We start from the raw sequence: 22,382 nt of genomic DNA on the forward strand, positions 1-22,382 counted from the left end.
TTTTTGCTTCAAATGATCATTCCTATCATATCCCTGAATACTTACCATTCCTCCTTGGACACTAGTCTCCTAATGCATGAATACAGTCATGTATTGTTACTTAGTATTGTGTAACATCCCTTTGTAACCCTGATGACAGCAGCAATATGCTGATGCCATAGGCTGCACAAGACATGAAAGCATGAGCAGCCACGCTGATTCATGAGTGCTTAAATGCCACTCCCGACTGATGATGGTTGGCTGGAGCTGTAGAGCTACAGTATTTGGCACTCAATTGTTAGTTGTGGATTACATGCCTTATGCTTTCTTACCAGCTGCATCCAGCATTAAACTTGGTCTTCCTCATCCTCAGAACACATGGGCGTCTCTCAGTCAGGGATCTGGGTGACTTGCCCCTCCTTTCTAAACTTTTCCAACCTACTTCTCTTTCCTCCCAGAGAAGGGAATGTTTACCAGCATTATTTAGAAATTTGCCTCATGTAAATATGGTACATGTTACTTTCAAATAATGAAAAATGAGTAGGGAAATTGAAAAAATAGTTAATATTTGCTATTTATTTTACACTTAATTTTGATTGTTAATGCAAACTTTCCTATTATTATTTCTTACTGAAGTGTGTCACCTCTCTAATGAAATAAGTGTTTTATTTGTAGACTTATTTCTAATGTTTAATGGTATTTCATTTGTTCCAGAAACAAGCGCACATAAGAAATCAACAGAAATGCTCACTTTTGCATCTGCATTTGTTCTCTGTTTTGTACTCTTCATTGGAATAAAATTACGCTGGTTCAGAGCCAGAATGAGATTTGATACAAACACCATGCGTAGTGGATCCTCTTCAGTGGCTGCTGCTAGTGCACCCACATTTTCTGTAGCTGGTGTTTATCGACCAATTGGTAATAGCAGTCACCTTGAGAGTCAAGTTCAAACATTTTATCCAAAAACTGAGCAGAAAAATCATCATAAAAGCATGCCAAACCTAACAGAAAACTTGAATGCGTTCCCAAAAGACTCACCTGGCATAGCAGATGTAACTACAAAGACACAGTCAGTACAACAAAATTTGTCAACTTCATCAAAAACTGGAATGTTAGCATCAAATGCAGAGGACCATAATTCTGCTGCAGCCAGTTTTGGACTAATGAAACTGAAGGAAAATGGAGACATTTATTCAAGCACACCAGATATGTCAACAGCAAATCATTCTCAAACTGAGTCACAACAGAAGAAAAAGACAACAAAAAGTTCTGTGAAAACAAAACTGAATGTTCCTGAGACTGAAGCACCAGAAACTGAGGCAGGCAACCTTATCTTTTTGAATTCAAATGGAAAACCCATATCTCTCTTGGAAAATAAGAGTGCAAAAACAGTTTCACATAAAACAAAAAGCAAGGCACCAGCACCTCCAGCTCCACCTGCCCTTACAAATCCTAAATTTCATGAGTATGAAGAGTTTGATACGTAAAGCTTTTCTACTAGAACACAAGTTCTTTCTGTTCATTAAGAATCTCGTCTGATATTGATATTCTGTGTTGTTTGTGAGAAGAGTATTTCCAAAAAAGATGTTGTTATTATTATATGTAATAAAATTAGAAGGGCAGAGATTCTAAATGACTTATCTGTGAAGTGATTATATATTCATCAGTATTAACTGCAGTAATTTTAAATGTAACTGATCATATAATAGTTTCCTCTTGAACACAGAAACTAAGTGCTAATTTAGATTGATAACAACAATAACCTATGGAAGGCTTGAAAGTTTCAACAGTGATGTTCATAAACGATTAAAAAGTTTAATGTGCACCATATGTGTGTAAGACACACTTATAACAGATCTGCCATTAAACATTATCTTCAAGATTTAAATGGTATATTACTTTTTTATAAAGAAGATATGTTGATAATATGACAATATGCTCAAATGGTTATCAATCAGTCTTAGGGGTCGACAGAAGAAAGTGTTCGCCAACAACAGTTTAACTGAGTTGTAGCAGGTTGTATCTTTGGTTAAATAAAATGACAAGAACATACATAAAGTAAGACAAAATTTATGAAGCAGATAGTACATGTTAACAGCATATGGCACACTTGAAAACTAAACAGACAGTGTGATCAGACTAATCTCTACTAACTTGAAGGTTAGCACTTTCTTTCATCGATCCCTTCAACTCTTCAAAAGAAACTTTCAGCCATGAACAATGAAAATTTACCTGAAGCAGTGTTTGTGCAAGATTAGTTAAATTTGAATGTATATACAATGGCATTTGTACAGAAAATAAAACACTAAAACAGAAATAACGAAGGAATCATCCCAAGATACTGTAATTATTGCAATTCTTTTAAAATGGTAAAATAAATATTATGGACACCATAAAGATTTAGTTCTTATCGTGTTCACCATGGGTTCCTCTACCTCATACTGTACCAGCTCTGAAACGCCAACCCGTGTTATAACTACCATGATGTGAATATTTTAGTCCTCACTTTTATGTCTCAAATCTATTTGAGATTATGTCAGCACATTTCTATTGATCAAGTAATAAGGAGAAAGACAGGCCAACTTTGACTTAAATGTTAGTAGGACAATTTTATATTTAACTTCACAAAGTCCACAGTAATCTATGAACCAGCTTTATTACATAAAATTCTTTACAGCCAAGTGCCTTGTAAACCTATAGAGGCACAAATACGGCAGAAGCCCAAGTAAAACAGTTTTTATATGTACTTCAGCAATTAGTTATCCAACTAAGTGTCACATTTCAGATAGTAACTAAGGGAGTTCTGCTCAAGTCACTCCATTAAATTGCGCATATTATGAAATAAGGCTAAACAGGGACATGAACTGTCTTTATTGATTAAGTCTTCCTATCAAGAGCTCCTGCTATATCCACACTTACAGTGACACAATGTCATTTCCCCTTACAGTGAGCAATTACAGTCAAAATGAATATCATTAAATTCTGCATACTTCCATAGCTGCTGCACTTTCTACTTCATATTTGTCTTCCTGTATGCCCTAAAACATAGCAAAATAGCTCCACACCTGTGCTGTCGGTACACTTGGTAGCCTAAAGTAAATGGACATCTTACTAAGTGTGCTTCGAGTGGCTACTACTGAGGCATTCATGTGTACACATGTGCAAACTCACTGAATCATCATCATGGAATCGTTTTCTGTTACAATGAGTCAGTTGATAGAACTGAGCCTGATGAGACAAGGCCACTAAGTGAGATATACCATCAGAGAGACTTCACAGGAGTTGTGAACACTCAGTTCACTGTAACAGATTTTATGGTAACATTAAATGCAATCTTTGATTTGGTATGGCTAGAAATTTACTGATAAGCAGAACAGAACTGTACTATGGAAAATCATCAGAAATACTCTCCAACTATTGCAGGGAACATCCTACAGAACTCCCATATACTTAACAGAATAAATAATGGGCAGCAGGAATCACTGGACATCAAGTCCAATACAGTTTTGATGCAAACCAAAAGTATTATGCCATTTTTTTACTAAATGCTGGGGACCCCAGAAGATGCAATATCAGATAGAAATGACCCTATCAACATTATACATCTACCCCAAGATGAAACAAAAATTTATCTGCAAATGGAAAATGGACAGCAAATTAAATCATGAAATAGGGACAGAATACAGAATACTCAATGGTTGTAAGGGGGGGGGGGGCCTTATGGGTCAATGGTTGTACCTCAAGTTGAATTCTTAATGCACAACTTTCTGTACAGAAGGACTCGAGTTTGACTAAATGGACTCCCACTCTCCATCCAAAATGTATCTGTTCCTGTAAGGCACATTCTAGCAGATATAGATGACAGAACTGATAATTATTGATGAGTCATTATAATTCTCATGTTATTATTTAGTAACAGCAGAACCCACTGAGATAATTTAATTTTGCATTCAGGATTTATTTTTTCACTGTTTCACTCACTTCATTCTGAACTACATATGAACCTCTGCTCAGCCTTTAACTCTATGTTTTGTCATTCCTTGTAAATGCTGTTGCATTGCTAGTTCTTTTTATGAAATTTGACACTATTCCTACATGTAGCACACAGTATTTCTTTACAACTGGTACCAATTTCATGCAGCTAGTGCTGGACTGGGTCAGTTATATTGGAAATGACCACTTCCCATCTCAGTTAACTTCCATTTCTAATCATTAATAACAATGCTAATACCATTTACATTATGATCTGTCCATCTCCACAGCTCAGCAGTCAGCATGGCAGAATAACATGAGAGGGAGCCTGGTTCGATTCACGACCAGGTCAGAGACTTTCCTCTGATCGGGAATCTTCATCATCGTTTCATACCCATCGACATGAAAGTTGTCAAAATGGCATCAACTAAAAAGACTTGCACCAGGCAACCAGTCTATGCGATGGGAGATCCTAGCCATTCGTTCATTTCAGTTTACATTATGATCTAATATCAAAAATTTCTTATTCATATGTTGTAATATATAGAGCCACACACAACAACCAAACCACCATTTAAATGTAACACAAAATATCAGTGTTCCCCATCTTAAAATGAGCAGGACAATCTTGAAACCATTTATGAATTTAAATTTAAGTTATTAGTGTAACTGTGTTTCATGCCATTCATACAGCTTCTGTCTCAAAATATAGTGCTTCAAAATCTAATTTTCTTATGATAGACAAGGGGGAGAAAAACTTTTAAAAAAGGATGGTAAGTATGGGTAATTCACATGATTGAAGTGTTTTGTGTCAAGAACGGTAGGTTGCAGTCAAGAACCAAAACTACTTGCCAATTTTAAAGCCATCCAAAATCATAAAAAGATAAAAACAATGAAGGAAGAAACAGATTGCTACTTAATGTAAAGAAGACACGTAAAGTTGCAGATGGCACAATTAAAAGATACTCACATAAAGCATTCAGCCACAACCTTCGTCAGTTAAAAAAAAGCACGCGCACATGCGCGCGCGCGCGCACACACACACACACACACACACACACACACACACACACACACAGTGTCAAACTCCAGCATTTCAGGCTGCAACGCATCACTTGGGATGCAAGCAGCAGCAGTCTAAAGCGGGTAGGGAAGGGGAAGGATAACAGCACACAGGTAGGGAGACAGACAAATGCTGTTTAATGGAGTGTGCATGGACTAGATTACCGAAAGGGACAGCGTCAGGAGTTTGTGGGGCAGGGAGATGGGAAAAGAAGTAGCAAAAAAGGTGATGAGCGGGAACAGGGGGGCAGATGCTTTGGCAGAGAGCTGCAAATAAACAGAGTGGAAGATGAGAGGACAGAGGTGGTGGAAGCTATTGGGTGGTGGGTGTGGGGACAGTATGTTACTGTAGAATGAGACCGGGATAGTTACGGAAGCGGAGAATGTGTTGTAAGTATAACTCCCATCTGCACAGTTAGGAAAATCTGATGGTGTGGGGAAGGATCCAGTGATTCTTTCCGCCCCTCAGAAGTGGTGTTCCATTGCCCACCCAACCTCCACAACATCCTAGTCCACCGCTATGCCATTCCCAATCCCAACCCCTTACCACATGGATCATATCCCCATGGAAGACTCAAGTGCAAACTTGCCCAATCCATGCACCCAGTACTTCCTGTTCCAGTCCAGTCACAGGTTTATCCGACCCCATCAGGTGCCGGGCCACCTGTGAAAGCAGCTATGTCATTTACCAGCTCTTCCACAGTCATTGCACAGCATTTTATGTCAGTATGACTATCAACCAACTGTCCACAAGGACGTATGGCCACTGCCAAACTATGGCCAAGAGCGAAGTAGACCACCCTGTGGCACAACATGCGGCTGAACATAACACACTTGATTACAATGGCTGCTTCACTGCCCAAGCCATTTGGATCCTTCCTTCCACCACCAGCTTTTCTGAACTGTGCATATGGGAGTTAACTTCACAACACATTCTCTGCTCCCATAATTATCCCAGTCTCAATCTACGGTAACATACTGTCCCCACACCCTCTACCCAATAGCTTCCAACACCTATGTCCTCTCATCTCCTCTCCATTCTCATCTCCCACTGTTTATTTGCAGCCTTCTGCCACTCTTCCCCGTCCCTATCTTTTTTTGCTCCTTTTTTCCCCACCTTGCTATCCCACAACCTCCGGACACTATGGCTATTGATAGTCTAGTCCCTGCACACTCCAACAGACAGCATTCATCTCTCTTCCCAACTGTACACTATATCCCTTCCCCTTCCCACACACCCCAGATTGCTGCTTGCATACTATGTGATGTTGCATTCTGGCCCGAGATGCTGGAGTTAGCGGTGCATGAGGTATGCTTACTTTGTGTGTGTGTGTGTGTGTGTGTGTGTGTGTGTGTGTGTGTGTGTGTGTGTGTTTTACTGATGAAGGTTGGGCCTGAAAGCTTTATGTGAATGTCTTAACTGTGCCTGTCAGCAATTTGACCTGTCTTCTTTGCGGTAAGTAGCATTCTGTCCTTTCCTACATTGTTAAAAATATAAACACAAGCAAACTGCAGCATTACTGAACAAGAATAAACAGTGACCCAATGTTTTTGCTACCAGAAACTAGACACGACAAAAATTAAGTACTGAACATATCTGCCACAAAATTCCATTAATACTTCAAGCTGCAGCGGCAGAAAGTAAAGAAACAAAAACGGTACTCAAGGATGCAATAGATTTACTCAGGCAGACAATATAAAAAAAATATGATACCATAGTTTCAAAATATATTATCAGAATACTGATATTTGAAAAACAATAATTCATCCCATTACAATGACACTTTTGCTAGGGTGTAGAAACCATGTTATGCGTAGTTCACACCTATAACTACAAAATTAAGATATTTTTTAATTATGAGAAGAAGTCATTGGTGAATGGTTATCACAGGAGGTGAAAATATAAATACTGCTGATATTAACTACTGAAAGCAGAAAATACTATTCTTGTGTTATAGAACTTTTCTGTTCCTGCCTTTGGATGCGACGAGGGATTGGCTGGAGAAAGCAGGAATGGATGGTAAAGGTACTCAACCCTAAACGGAGAAGGATCCAATTGTTGTTAGGGTGAGTGGTGACTATAATCTCTGTGACTTTCCCTTCCTTTCTAACATTCTCTAAATATCCTTTTCTTCCCCCAAGGATTGGAATACTGAGAACAGCTGTTTCTACTCTACTGTTTTTCTACAAGCAGTACTTCAATTTCCACCCCCTGGAGATAAGTAGTATCTGGCCATTCTGCTTCCTTGTAATTCAACAGTTTTCTGAACTGTATTTTTCTTCTGATAGAAAAGAAGAGAAGGTACTACTATACAAAACTAATACTAAGTAATATTAATTACTATGGAAGAGATACCTATAATCGAAATGATTGTTGTTGCAATATTTTGCTTCTTTGGAATCTATGCAATATTAAACCCTCATTTAAAAACAACATAACTAGTCTGTTTACTGCAGAAAGCAGAGCCAACTTACCTGTAGCATTTGGCCAGAGGGAAAAGGATGCAAAGCTTCTGATGAAGCTCACAGAACTCTTTATAGGACCGGAACAAGAAAGTAGGATCTGGCTGATTGATTCTCTCCACTCTTAATATATATACATAATATTTTTCTGGGTCATAACGTTTCTGGTAACCATATACATGCACACTTTTAATTCGTCCTTCCTGCTGCATCCTGCAAAGTAAATTGGACTAAGTATTAGTGGTCTTAAACACAAAGAAATAAAACTCCACCCCCTCCCTCCCCCTCCACACACACACACACACACACACACACACACACACACACACGGGGGGGGGGGGGGAGAGAGAGAGAGAGAGAGAGAGAGAGAGAGAGAGAGAGAGAGAGAGAGAGAGAGAGAGAGAGAGAGATTGTAATCAAATGGTGTGGCAGGCACAAAAAACAGTCTCGTTTAATTCAGCATTTTCAGTAGATATGAACATCTTGCATGTTCCAATAGCTTACTAGCTGTACTTATAGTCTCCAAGAAAGATTTCATGTGCCACTGAATTGATTCAGGAATTTATTTACATGCAGATCATGTTCTGTAAATTCCAGCATGAAGGAGAGCCACCAGATATATTGACACATAGGAGGAGGAGAAATTAGACGAATGATGAACACTAACTTCACTTAATGAAGGTTTATTCAGCACTTGCACATGCAAGGGTGCAGAGCGAACTGCCTCCGACCAGAACACATATGGTATATATACAGTACAATGATTCTTGACATTTGTAGATACTTCTAGAATGTACTCGAACCAAATATATTTTACAGTTCAGGTGAGTTTTGAACTCACGACCCTCCATGCAACAGTCTAGTATCATAACCACTACACCATGGTGACTGTGCTACTCAGCAAAAATCAGTGCAAACAATAATCCATCTATTGCCACTAACAGACATTGGAAATCGTCCAAGGAGGTCAACCTCAACACACTGGAAAGGCATTTCGCCTGGTGGAATTGGTATGAGTCGGCCAGGTGGTTTCTGAGGAACTGCCTTTCTCCTCTGGCACTCTCGACAGTGTGACACATAGTGATGCACACTCCTAAATAAATCTGACCAGAAAAACCTCTTGCAGATCCTATCATATGTCATAATAAATCCTAAATGTCCGGCCTTAGGTGTGTCATGGAATTTCTGTAGAACATCTAAGCGCATGTGTTTAGAAATCACTGGTAGCCACCTCTTTCCAAATGGATCAAAGTTTTTCTTGTAAAGTAATCCATTAACTACTTTAAATTGTCCTTTCACATCCTCTGATTGATTTAAGGCAAGCATAATTTGAGATATCTTGGCGTCGTCCTTCTGCTCAGCAGAGAGACCCTAGAGTGCAGCGAGACAGTCACTATCTTCATCAAAGTCTTGACGGTCTTGCACAGGGTTTCTTGAGAGACAGTCGGCATCTTGGTGTTTTCTTCCACTTTTGTTCACTATGGTCATGTCATACTCTTGAAGACATAGTACCCACCTGGCGAGTCGTTCTGTTGGATCCTTAAGACCTGTCAACCAACAAAGTGAATGATGATTTGTAACAACTGTGAATGGCCACTTATACCCACACAAATGACACATCTTTCTGTAGGTTTTATATATTTCCCATTAGCCACCTTCAGCAGAGATGTTTTGCTGCCGATGAGAATCGTTTTCTGCAGCTGGCGATGGTACTTCTCCGAAATGACTGAATATGATGCTCAGAGTCCACAAGAGCTTGGGCTGGTCAGCCATCCATGAGGATATCGACACAGTTTCCTGTCATTTTTGTAGTGATCGATGGCGGAGGATTTTTCTCTACAGCGGCCTCGCCTCCAAGGAAGTTCGCACCATTCAGTTTTCCAGGTTAAGCTAGGTGATCGGCTGGAGCTTCTACACAGTGATGGAGAACTTGATTGGTGTGTTGGGGAGCATCCTCTCCAGGGGCTAGCTTGTGGCAATGGTGACCTACATTGTCCTGTACCCACATCATTTTGTTTATCTTCGTTGTCGCGGAGATGCTGTCAGCTAAGATTGGTCTGCTGTCTTCTGGCGTGGGCGCCTTTCTTGACAATAGCACACCACATGTCCTGGTTGTCCACAGTGAAAACGTACTGGTTGGTTATCCTGGATCCTTCAGATGTCAGTCTTCCTTGGTGCCCAGACAGGTTCCTCATGCGGCATTGTAGGAACGTAACTTTACCTGGATCTCAACTTTTTCACCATTTTAAAGGGAAATGAAGGGTGAGAGATTGGGTTCAATGTTTGTTCCACTTCCTCCCTTTCGACCTCTTGAAGCGTCTCAGTTTTTTACTCAATGTGCAATCCAAGTGCCTTCTGAACTTCCTCTCTCACTATCTGACGAAAAACACTTGTGAAATCAGTCCCTTCCTCCATCACAGACATCAATACGACGTTTGAAAGCTGTTCAAACTTCTTGTGTGTAATTCTTTTTTGATGCCTTGTCTCGATATACTGGCATCATTTTATGACATCTTCTTCTGTTGAAACCTCCTTCAGGAGTAGGGCTTGATACATGTACTCAGTAACACCCTTCATGTGATGTGCAACCTTATCTTCCTCCTCCATTCTAGGATTTACTGTTTTACACAGCTCCTAGACGTCTTGAATGTAGGATGCTGTAGTTTCTCCTGGATGCTGTACCCTGCAATTTAATGTATCTTCAGACTTGCACTTCTGTCATCGTGTGTCACCGAAATACTAGCGCAGTTCCGCCTGGAATACTTCCCAGCTTGTGAACTTCTCCTCATTGTTCTCATACCATTGCTTGGCAGTGCTCTCCAAGTAGAAAAATACGTTAGCCAAACACACGGTGTCATCCCATTTGTTAAATTTGGCTATACGCTCATATACCTTCAGCCACTTGTTTGGATCTTGGCCATTGTCACCAGAGGACCCGGAAGGATGTCTCATGTGGTGGCACATAGTTGCTGACATCGTAACATCCTCCTCTTCTTCTTCTTCTTCTTCTTCTTCTTCTGTCTCCAATAGATTGCAATCCGTTGAATATGGCTCGAACTCGGGTTTATTGCCACGTAAACAGTGGCTCTGTTGTGGCCTGATGGGAGCCACTGTGTCGTCGATAATGTGCGCTACCACGAGTTCCAATAACTGGTGCCTCCACCAGAATAATGTCATATAGAGGAAGGTGTAATTAAATGAATGATGAACACTAACTTCACTTAACGAAGGTCTATTCAGCACTTGCACATACAAAAGCGCGGAGCGAACTGCCTCCGACCAGAACACATATGGTATATATACAGTTACAGAACATTCCAGTACAATGATTCTTGGCATTTGTGGATACTTCTAGAATGTACTCAAACCGAATATAGAAATTAAAATGTTACAGTTCAGGTGAGTTTTGAACTCGTGACCCTCCATGCAACAGTCCAGTATCATAACCACTACACCACGGTGACTGTGCTATTCAGCTCCTTCTGCGACAGTATTAAACAAGTCAAGTTATAAGTAGTCTGTTCAAAAAATTCCAGAACACTTGTAATTTTGTGCCAATGGTTTGTTGGAGCAAAATGCTGTGTCGCACAGTCTGCGAAATGACAGAGTTAGAGGAACAATGTGTCTGCATTAAATTTTGCATGAAAATCAAGAAAACCTTTACAGAGACATACCAAATGATAGAGGAAGCCTTCCGTGATGAGTGCTTAAGCCGTACTCAGTGTTATGAATGGTTCAAACAGTTTAAAAATGGCCAGACAAGTTAAAGATAACCCTCATTCAGGTCGTCATTCAACATCTATATTCTTGACTTTGAAAGATTAGTTCATCAGGAATTCATGCCACAGGGACAAACTGTTAATCACTGGTACTATCGAGACGTACTGCGAAGCCTGGGTGAAAATGTGAGAAGTTAATGGCCTGAAATGCAGCAAGACAATTCGTGGCTCTTGCTTCACAATAATGCACCCACATATTCATCCCTGTTGTCGTGTGACTACTGCACTAAAAACAAAATCACTGTGCTGCCTCATCCTCCATACTGTCCAGATCTGGCCCCTGCAGACTTATTTCCAAAGTTAAAAACCCCATTAAAAGGAAGACGATTTGTAAAGACAGATGAAATACAAGAAAAATCACAGACAGTGCTTCGCGCAATTCAACAAGGGGCGCACCAAGACTGCTTCTGGAAGTGGAAACGGCATTGGGAATGGTGTATCAACTGTAGAGGAGAGTATTTTGAAGGACACCAGGTATAATAGGTAAAAGGTAAGTGCAGAAAAATTTTGTGGACAAAGTTCCGGAATTCTTTTGAAGAGATCTCTTACATTAGAATATGGAAACAGCCACTGTAAACTACTTCGGAAAAGTATACCAACAATGAATTATTAGTGCTATCTACTTACACTGATAATTATACAAAATTAATTACAGATTGCTTTATATTTACATGTATGTACGTTGTGAGAGGAACTGTTACACAGAAAAAACTACTGCTGCTCCTCTTAAATTGTTCAGCATCTGTTTTAGCCACTATTTCAAACAAAGGGAGAGGGTTAGTTTCAAATATCTTTCTAGCAATCCTGGTTTCAGTTTCTGAAATCTGCCTGAACACTCTAAGTGACTGTTGGCAAGTTCTTCCAACACAGTTGAAAACTATTAACTAACAATTTTGAGAAACACAGTTACTGCTTATCTCTTTATTTTTACCTCATAGAATATTCCACCGCATAATAAAGTTTTATGTCCTTTCGTAATGAATTCTTATCACTTTCATATCGAAACTGTGAAGACACAAGGTCCAGTCTTCTTACTTCAGTAAAGCCTTTGATATTTTTAACTTTGACATACCAGCTGGTTTAATAAAAGTGCAGCAACTCGCAGAAATCTAGTGTGGGTTTTAAAACAAAAGAAGAAAGGCATACTGCTGATTTTGTTATTAACTATCGCTTACACAATTTGTTCAATATGAGCACCAGAGACAATGAAGAGATGCTGTACAGCACCAGATTTTCGTTTGGTGACTAAAATTGGAAGTAATTGTTTTCCAGCTTAAATCAAATTCTGCATTAATGCATCAGCATATTTACTAAGTTTTGCTGCCGCATGATAATTACAGCCAACACCGGACCTCCATGACTAGCTGCACTTGAATTATAACCACCAGGTATTACTGAGAAAAATCTGACAACTAAATTCTTCAGATAGTGTTTTGGATTGGTTTGAAGGCTATTTAAAAACACACAGCAATATATTGTCTGTGGATTGAAAAGTCATCCTGAAAGCACGTTCTCTCAGGAGTCTCACAGGGGTCAGTCCCAGACTCACGTTTGTTTCCCTTGTATGTCAGTGATATTGACTTGGTTCTGTCCATCCATAAATATCGTTTCTATGCAAGTAACTTTACAATGGGAAGGCCTCAGACACAACCAACCAATCACGCCCATATTTGGCTAGTCACTTGTATACTATGTACAATGAGAAAGACTGAGATACTTTGGCTCAACTCCCCCTCCCTGTGTTTGAGAAAACAATTCCTAAAGTTCATGATACACAACTGCTTCAGAATTGATAGATAATTGATGACTGTACATTTTTATCAACATATAAGAGGTCCACAGATGCGTATTTTCATACAAATTGAGGAAAGAAATGATTGATTACCACTTATTTACCTACCCTTAAGTTATGCACTGTTTAATGAAAGTGCAGCTGCTGTAGCAACCAATCTGCCTGGGAAGCAGGAAACTTTTGTTAGACTGCCAGTTGCATTCTGCAGTGTTTTTACTTTTTTCATTTACAGATTGAAATTGGTAGGAATAAGAGGATTAATAAGGTAAGTAAATCAATAAGGAATAATCAAGTAGGCAAATAAGTTTCTCAAATGACTTGGACTAGTAACGAAAAAAAATTTTAAGCTTCACTGTATGAAAGCAAGTCTGAGTAAGATTACTCTGAAGAAGAGCATTAGAGTCAATACATATAAAATGATCCAATGAGGGTTGCTTGATCTTTTTTTAATATTTTGATTTTTTTATATGTGATTACCCTGTAATTGAGAAGTTCAAAACAGTTTTTTAAAAATAATTTACCTTGAACCCTTACTAAATGGTAGCCATGTTTCTTTGTAAGGGCATGGTGGTTTTTCAAATTGGAGATATTAGCATTAATTTGAATAACTCTGTATTGGTTTAAGTTACAACATTGCAATTGACGTGACTGTTTTTAGAAAAGTTGTTTATTACACAAAATACCCTAAATTAAAAAAATAACCAGTCAAAATGACCTCCAAAGATTGCCACTGAAAATTTAAACAATTCACTTTTTTACCCAAAAATAACAACCAAAGATTGATTTATCAGAGAACATTTTTTTCTCTAGTTCAAAATCATAAACTACTAGCTTTATATGCAGTAAGAACACTGACAAATGTTTCCTTAATTTCTTATAAATTTCTTAAGTTTGAAAAATCTTAATTTTTTGTAAAATTTAGGACTAGTTATCTCTGGTGGGACTGAATATAAAAATTTGATTTTTGCACATTTTGTACACCTATATGACAGCAAAGTACTGCACAAATTTTTACACTGATATTTGACTGTGAACAAGTTGCCTATTTAAATTGTTTAGTGTTTGAATGTAAGAAAATTTAGCTGTGACCTATATTTAGTTAACACTAACATCCTATATTTAGTTAGTATTATTTATTTATTTTAATAATAAAATATTAAACAGTAGGAACTTTTGCTTAATAATACATCAAAAAATTGCCCATTTACATCTTGGTTTATTTGCAATTACACAGCACATTATTACAAGTTTAAAATGATGAAAGTAACATAATAAACATGTGAAATTTCTCTATTGTTGAGAAGTTTTGTGCATGAATTTAGTCCTCAAGACAGATGTGTACACAAGCTCAGTCGACAGAGTTATAAGTTTCCACAGGAGCCCAGCCGTCAGTGACCATTTTGTACATGAACTGTGTACCCCCATTACATTTTCTGGGTGTGGCACTGTTTTAGTCAGTCTGCTCAGAAACCTCTTTCAGAGCAGATGTATATACTTCACTAAGAGTGGAGAATATTTTACGTGCTTTTGTTGTGAGTGTAATTTTTAATTAACTAAAATCATTTTAAAAATTAATAATAAATAAATTTCAAAGATTAATTGGAATGAAATAAAGTGAATGAACAGTACTCAATTGGACAGATAGTAAGTGAATTGTGTCACAAAACAGTTTCTGGTTCAGTTTCAAAGTTAATGACTTTGATGAAGATAGGTAAACTTTGTTTAAATTACAAGTAAGTCTTCTGTGTCACCAGTTCGTGACTATCATGACAAAAAACATATTCTGGGGTACAATCACATTTTTGGAAAAAAAATACTCTGATCCACTCAATGTTCATAAAAAGCCAGTTATTAAAGGTTTGAGGGAAATAATAAAACTTGGAAACGTGTCCTTGTTAACTGTGGGTAAATTAGCTTCCGGAGTAAAACTTACTGTGACTCTTGGAAATTCTCTTTGCCCAAATCATTACTCAAAAATATTTATGGTGGATCCAGAATCAGAATAATGTTGTTGTTGTTGTTGTGATCTTCAGTCCTGAGACTGGTTTGCTGCAGCTCTCCATGCCATTCTATCCTGTGCAAGCTGATTCATCTCCCAGTACTTACTGCAACCTACATCCTTCTGAATCTGCTTAGTGTATTCATCTCTTGGTCTACCTCTACAATTCTTATCCTCCATGCTGCCCTCCAATACTAAATCGGTGATCCCTTGATGCCTCAGACCATGTCCTACTAACTGATCCCTTCTTCTTGTCAAGTTGTGCCACAAACTCCTCTTCTCCCCTATTCTATTCAATACCTCCTCATTAGTTACGTGATCCACCCATCTAATCTTCAGCATTCTTCTGTAGCACCACATTTTGAAAGCTTCTATTCTCTTCTTGTCCAAACTATTTATTGTCCATGTTTCACTTCCATACATCGCTACACTCCATACAAATGCTTTCTGAAACGACTTCCTGACATTTAAATCTACACTCGATGTTAATGAATTTTTCTTCTTCAGAAACGCTTTCCTTGCCACTGCCAGTCTACATTTTATATCCTCTCTACTTCGACCATCATCAGTTATTTTGCTCCCCAAATAGCAAACCTCCTTTACTACTTTAAGTGTCTCATTTCCTGATCTAATTCCCTCAGTATCACTTGATTTAATTCGACTACATTCAATTATCCTTGTTTTGCTTTTGTTAATGTTCATCTTATACCCTCCTTTCAAGACACTGTCCAGTCCATTCAACTGCTCTTCCAGGTCCTTTTTCTGTGTCTGACAGAATTACAATGTCATCGGCGAACCTCAAAGTTTTTATTTCTTGTCCATGGATTTTAATACCTACTCCGAACTTTTCTTTTGTTTCCTTTACTGCTTGCTCAATATACAGACTGAATAACATCGGGGAGAGGTTACAACCCTGTCTCACTCCCTTCCCAACCACTGCTTCCCTTTCATGTTTCTGTACAAATTGTAAATAGCCTTTCGCTCCCTGTATTTTACCCCTGCCACCTTTACAATTTGAAAGAGAGTATTACAATCAACACTGTCAAAAGCTCTCTCTAAGTCTACAAATGCTAGAAATGTAGGTTTGCCTTTCCTTAATCTATCTTCTAAGGTACGTTGTAGGGTCAGTATTGCCTCACGTGTTCCAATATTTCTACGGAATCCAAACTGATCTTCCCCAAGGTCGGCTTCTACCAGTTTTTCCATTCGTCTGTAAAGAATTCGTGTTAGTATTTTGCAGGTGGAAGGAGTATATAGAGGGTCTATACAAGGGCGATGTACTTGAGGACAATATTATGGAAATGGAAGAGGACGTAGATGAAGATGAAATGGGAGATATGATACTGCGCGAAGAGTTTGACAGAGCACTGAAAGACCTGAGTCGAAAGAAGGCCCCCGGAGTAGACAATATTCCATTGGAACTACTGACGGCCGTGGGAGAGCCAGTCCTGACAAAACTCTACCATCTGGTGAGCAAGATGTATGAAACAGGCGAAATACCCTCAGACTTCAAGAAGAATATAATAATTCCAATCCCAAAGAAAGCAGGTGTTGACAGATGTGAAAATTACCGAACTATCAGCTTAATAAGTCACAGCTGCAAAATACTAACACGAATTCTTTACAGACGAATGGAAAAACTAGTAGAAGCCAACCTCGGGGAAGATCAATTTGGATTCCGTAGAAACACTGGAACACGTGAGGCAATACTGACCTTACGACTTATCTTAGAAGAAATATTAAGGAAAGGCAAACCTACGTTTCTAGCATTTGTAGACTTAGAGAAAGCTTTTGACAATGTTGACTGGAATACTCTCTTTCAAATTCTAAAGGTGGCAGGGGTAAATTACAGGGAGCGAAAGGCTATTTACAATTTGTACAGAAACCAGATGGCAGTTATAAGAGTCGAGGGACATGAAAGGGAAGCAGTGGTTGGGAAGGGAGTAAGACAGGGTTGTAGCCTCTCCCCGATGTTGTTCAATCTGTATATTGAGCAAGCAGTAAAGGAAACAAAAGAAAAATTCGGAGTAGGTATTAAAATTCATGGAGAAGAAATAAAAACTTTGAGGTTCGCCGATGACATTGTAATTCTGTCAGAGACAGCAAAGGACTTGGAAGAGCAGTTAAATGGAATGGACAGTGTCTTGAAAGGAGGATATAAGATGAACATCAACAAAAGCAAAACAAGGATAATGGAATGTCGTCTAATTAAGTCGGGTGATGCTGAGGGAATTAGATTAGGAAATGAGACCTTAAAGCAGTAAAGGAGTTTTGCTATTTGGGGAGCAAAATAACTGATGATGGTCGAAGTAGAGAGGATATAAAATGTAGGCTGGCAATGGCAAGGAAAGCGTTTCTGAAGAAGAGAAATTTGTTAACATCCAGTATTGATTTAACAGTCAGGAAGTCATTTCTGAAAGTATTCGTATGGAGTGTAGCCATGTATGGAAGTGAAACATGGACGATAAATAATTTGGACAAGAAGAGAATAGAAGCTTTCGAAATGTGGTGCTACAGAAGAATGCTGAAGATTAGATGGGTAGATCACATAACTAATGAGGAAGTATTGAATAGGATTGGAGAGAAGAGAAGTTTGTGGCACAACTTGACCAGAAGAAGGGATCGGTTGGTAGGACATGTTCTGAGGCATCAAGGGATCACCAATTTAGTATTGGAGGGCAGCGTGGAGGGTAAAAATCGTAGAGGGAGACCAAGAGATGAATACACTAAGCAGATTCAGAAGGATGTAGGTTGCAGTAGGTACTGGGAGATGAAAAAGCTTGCACAGGATAGAGTAGCATGGAGAGCTGCATCAAACCAGTCTCAGGACTGAAGACCACAACAACAACAACATTTTGCAGCTGCAGCTTATTAAAATGATAGTTCGGTAATTTTCACATCTGTCAACACCTGCTTTCTTTGGGATTGGAATTATTATATTCTTCTTGAAGTCTGAGGGTATTTCGCCTGTCTCATACATCTTGCTCACCAGATGGTAGAGTTTTGTCAGGACTGGCTCTCCCAAGGCTGTCAGTAGTTCTAATGGAATGTGGTCTACTCTCGGGGCCTTGTTTCGACTCAGGTCTTTCAGTGCTCTGTCAAACTTTTCACGCTGTATCTTATCTCCCATTTCATCTACATCGTCTTCCATTTCCATAATATTGTCCTCAAGTACATTGCCCTTGTATAGACCCTCTATATATTCCTTCCACCTTTCTGCTTTCCCTTCTTATCATAGAACTAAGGTTTTCATTTGAGCTCTTGATATTCATACAAGTGGTTCTCTTTTCTCCAAAGGTCCCTTTAATTTTCCTGTAGGCAGTATCTATCTTACCCCTAGTGAAATAAGCTTCTAAATCCTACATCCTTACATCCTCTATCCATCCCTGCTTAGCCATTTTGCACTTCCTGTCGATCTCATTTTTGAGACGTTTGTATTCCTTTCTGCCTGCTTCATTTACTGCACTGTATATTTTCTCCTGTCATCAATTAAATTCAATATTTCTTCTGTTACCCAAGAGTTTCCACTAGCCCTCATCTTTTTACCTACTTGATCCTCTGCTGCCTTCACTATTCCATCCCTCAAAGCTACCCATTCTTCTTCTACTGTATAACCAATAGATTGTGGTCAGAATCCACATCTGCCCCTGGAAATGTCTTACAATTTAAAACCTGGTTCCTAAATCTCTGTCTTACCATTATATTATCTATCTGAAACCTGTCAGTATCTCCAGGCTTCTTCCATGTATACAACCTTCTTTTATGATTCTTGAACCAAGTGTTAGCTGTCATTAAGTTGTGCTCTGTGCAAAATTCTACCAGACGGCTTCCTCTTTCATTTCTTCCCCCAATCCATATTCACCTACTACGTTTCCTTCACTTCCTTTTTCTACTACCGAATTCCAGTCACCCATGACTATTAAATTTTTGTCTCCCTTCACTATCTGAATAATTTCTTTTATTTCATCATACATTTCTTCAATTTCTTCGTCATCTACAGAGCTAGTTGGCATATAAACTTGTATTACTGTGGTAGGCGTGGGCTTTGTGTCTATCTTGGCCACAATAATGCGTTCACTATGCTGTTTGTAGTAGCTTACCCATACTCCAATTTTTTTATTCATTATTAAACCTACTCCTGCATTACCCCTATTTGATTTTGTATTTATAACCCTGTAATCACCTGACCAAAAGTCTTGTTCCTCCTGCCACCAAACTTTGCTAATTCCCACTATATCTAACTTTAACCTATCCATTTCCATTTTTAAATTTTCTAACCTACCTGCCCGATTAAGGGATCTGACATTCCACACTCCGATCCGTAGAACACCAGTTTTCTTTCTCCTGATAACGACGTCCTCTTGAGTAGTCCCCGCCCGGAGATCCGAATGGGGGACTAGTTTACCTCCGGAATATTTTACCCAAGAGGACGCCATCATCATTTAATCATACAGTAGAGCTGCATGCCCTCGGGATAAATTACGGCTGTAATTTCCACTTGCTTTCAGCCGTTCGCAGTACCAGCACAGCAAGGCCGTTTTGGTTAGTGTTACAAGGCCCGATCAGTCAATCATCCAGACTGTTGCCCCTGCAACTACGGAAAAGGCTGCTGCCCCTCTTCAGGAACCACATGTTTGTCTGGCCTCTCTGAACAGATACCCCTCCATTGTGGTTGCAGCTACGGTATGGCTATCTGTATCGTTGAGGGACGCAAGCCTCCCAACCAACGGCAAGGTCCATGGTTCATGCCGCGGGGCCAGAAGCATGTAGCCTTGTTAATGACATTTATACTCCCGATGAGAAAGCTATTAGCAAATTGGTTTTTGCGAGTTCTAGTTTAGAAGTATCTCCTGCTTCAAAAATGAGAAAATTGAGTAGCAGAAAAAGAAAAGCAGCTACAGAAAGCAACGTAAAACAAATTTCAGACAAAATTACAAAAGACTTAGACTCATGCTTTAATAACACAGATACTAACAGTATGTATGAAAAAGAAGGAAACCTATCTCCGGAATCATCTCACACTGAGTATTTCAGCTTAATCAAGAAATTCAGTGACACCTAAAGAAGATAAAGTTAAAAATTTAAGTTTGCTCCCAGATTCATGGTGAAGAGAAAAAAAATAGTTCATGAGTTCAATGTTTCTGATCATTTGGTTAAACTTACTCAACAATTTGTAAAAGAGCAAGGCTTTCTACTAGTTTTAGGAAAGATAAAAGGATCAGCTATTAGTGAAGAAAGGATTGTATAGATACAACAATTTTTTGAAGATGATAAAACAGCAGAATGTGTCTGGGTAGCAAAGACAGCAAAAGAGTTGTTGTAAGTGGAGTTAAAGGATCAATCAGAAATGTCTAGTGCTGTCAAATTTAAATGAACTTTATGTAGCTTTCAAAATTTCTCATCCTGAATGCAAAATTGGAAGGACAAAATTTTGTGACCTTCATCCTAAGAGGTGTATTTTGGTCAGCTCCTCAGGAACACACACTGTATGTGTTTATGTCATCAAAAAGTCAAACTAATGATTGTAGGTGCAAAACTCAATGACATTAATTACAAGGAGTTACTAGATTTAATGGTCTGTGACATTAACAGTTATGACTGCATGATTAGTTTGTGTGATAAAGGCTCTGGTAAAGAAACCATTCTTGGATTGTTTAAGGAATCTGACGAGGAAATGCCTGACAATGTTACCTTCAAACAATGGGTCATAACCAACACAGCTATAGTAATAACAATGGTTAAATCTCAGGAAGAGTACTTTGAATCTGTAACTGATAACTTAGAAAATATCAAAAGTCGTCACTACGTTTCTAAAATCCAAAGCAAGTTTTTGAAGAACAAAAAAGCACAACTTTATGAAACGAATGCATAGTACTAGCTGATTTTGCAGAAAATGTTAAATTTGTGGTTAAAGATTAAATACTTGGGTACCACAGCATTAATGACCAGGCAACAGTGCATCCATTTGGTCTGTGCTTCAAAATTGAGAATGATGAAGTTTGCAGTTCTTCAGCTTGCATTCCATGTGACTGCTTGGAACAAAACACTTCGGATGTCCATGTATTTCAGAAGTATGTAACAAATTACATAAAGAAAAGTTGCCCAACGTTGAGAAGCTCATATACTTTTCACAAGGAAGTGGTAGCCAATACAAGAACAAAAAGAATTTTTGAAACCTTTGCAACCACAAAGTTGATTTCAGATTGAAGGTTGAATGGTTCTTTTTTGCCTCTTGATGTGGTAAAACTGCATGTGACGGAGGAGGTGGTACAACAAAACATGAAGTGAGTAAAGCCAGCCTAGAAAGAACGACCACAGACCAAATTCTTACAACAGAGGACATGTATCCCTTTTGCAAGGACAATATTAAAGGTACCACAGATTTTTTTTTTTATCGAGAAGATACAGTTCTCAGTCCTTCATATCAAAACAACACTTCAAACCAGATTTGAAAACTGTATAGCAATAAAAGGAACAAGAGATTCCACGAATTCCTCAGCACTGCAGAAAATGCAGTTCGATGCTATGTAACATCAGAAACCTAAATTTATGAGGATCGTTGTGCAAGTAGAATTACGTCTCTGTCTTTAACATTGAGTGATATATCAGAATGTGTGTGTGATGGACAATGGTGACTTGCACATGGTGAAAGAACACATTTGGAAAACAATAATGTTTTTAAGCATTTTTACCACCCTGCTGTCCCAAGAATATCATGGAAGAAATCTACTAGTGACGTACTTAGCACAGCAACTGGGAGAAAGCTGTCTGAAGAAATAAGTGTTCTTAACAATCACACCTAGGATTAGGAAGCACGACACATTGAAAGTATGTAAACTGAAAATATTTATTTTAAATTATTCAAGATAATATAAATGTTTAGTTCAGTAATTTTTCAAGTTTTTACATATAATTCAGCACCTTAACTTCAATAATAATTGACTTCGTCTAGCCAGTATCACACATGAATTAGGCAAGAGCCATAAGATCAACTGTAGTGTAATGTAAATTATTTTCTCATTTTCAAAAATTTATATCTTTGTTTAAAGTCAGATATCAAAGATGAAATTTTTACAGTACTTTGCTATCATATAGATGTACAAAATGTGCAAAAATCACATTTTTTATATACAGGCCCACCAGAGATAACTAGCTTCAAACTGTACAAAAATTAAGATTTTTCAAATTTCAAAAATTTATTAGAAAATTAAGGAAACATATGTCAATGTTCTTGCTCTATATAAGGCTAGTAGTGTACAATATCTAACTGGATTAAAAAAATATACTCTGACAAATCACTCCTTGGTGGTTATTTTTTAATTTAAGGTACTTTGGG

At 38.4% G+C, this 22,382-nt stretch overlaps 1 protein-coding gene across 3 annotated transcripts in view; it reads right to left on the reverse strand.

The window, feature by feature from the left end:
* Positions 1-22,382, reverse strand: part of LOC126412349 (phosphatidylinositol 4-phosphate 3-kinase C2 domain-containing subunit alpha) — a 250,635-nt gene that overhangs the window by 72,394 nt on the left and 155,859 nt on the right. For all 3 annotated transcript variants that reach the window (XM_050081901.1, XM_050081902.1, XM_050081900.1), the window contains one exon: positions 7,489-7,689. In XM_050081901.1, coding sequence (XP_049937858.1) covers positions 7,489-7,689 — 201 coding nt within the window. The remainder of the gene's footprint in view (positions 1-7,488; positions 7,690-22,382) is intronic.

Source organism: Schistocerca serialis, chromosome 7 (assembly GCF_023864345.2).
Source record: "Schistocerca serialis cubense isolate TAMUIC-IGC-003099 chromosome 7, iqSchSeri2.2, whole genome shotgun sequence".
NCBI lineage: Eukaryota > Metazoa > Arthropoda > Insecta > Orthoptera > Acrididae > Schistocerca > Schistocerca serialis.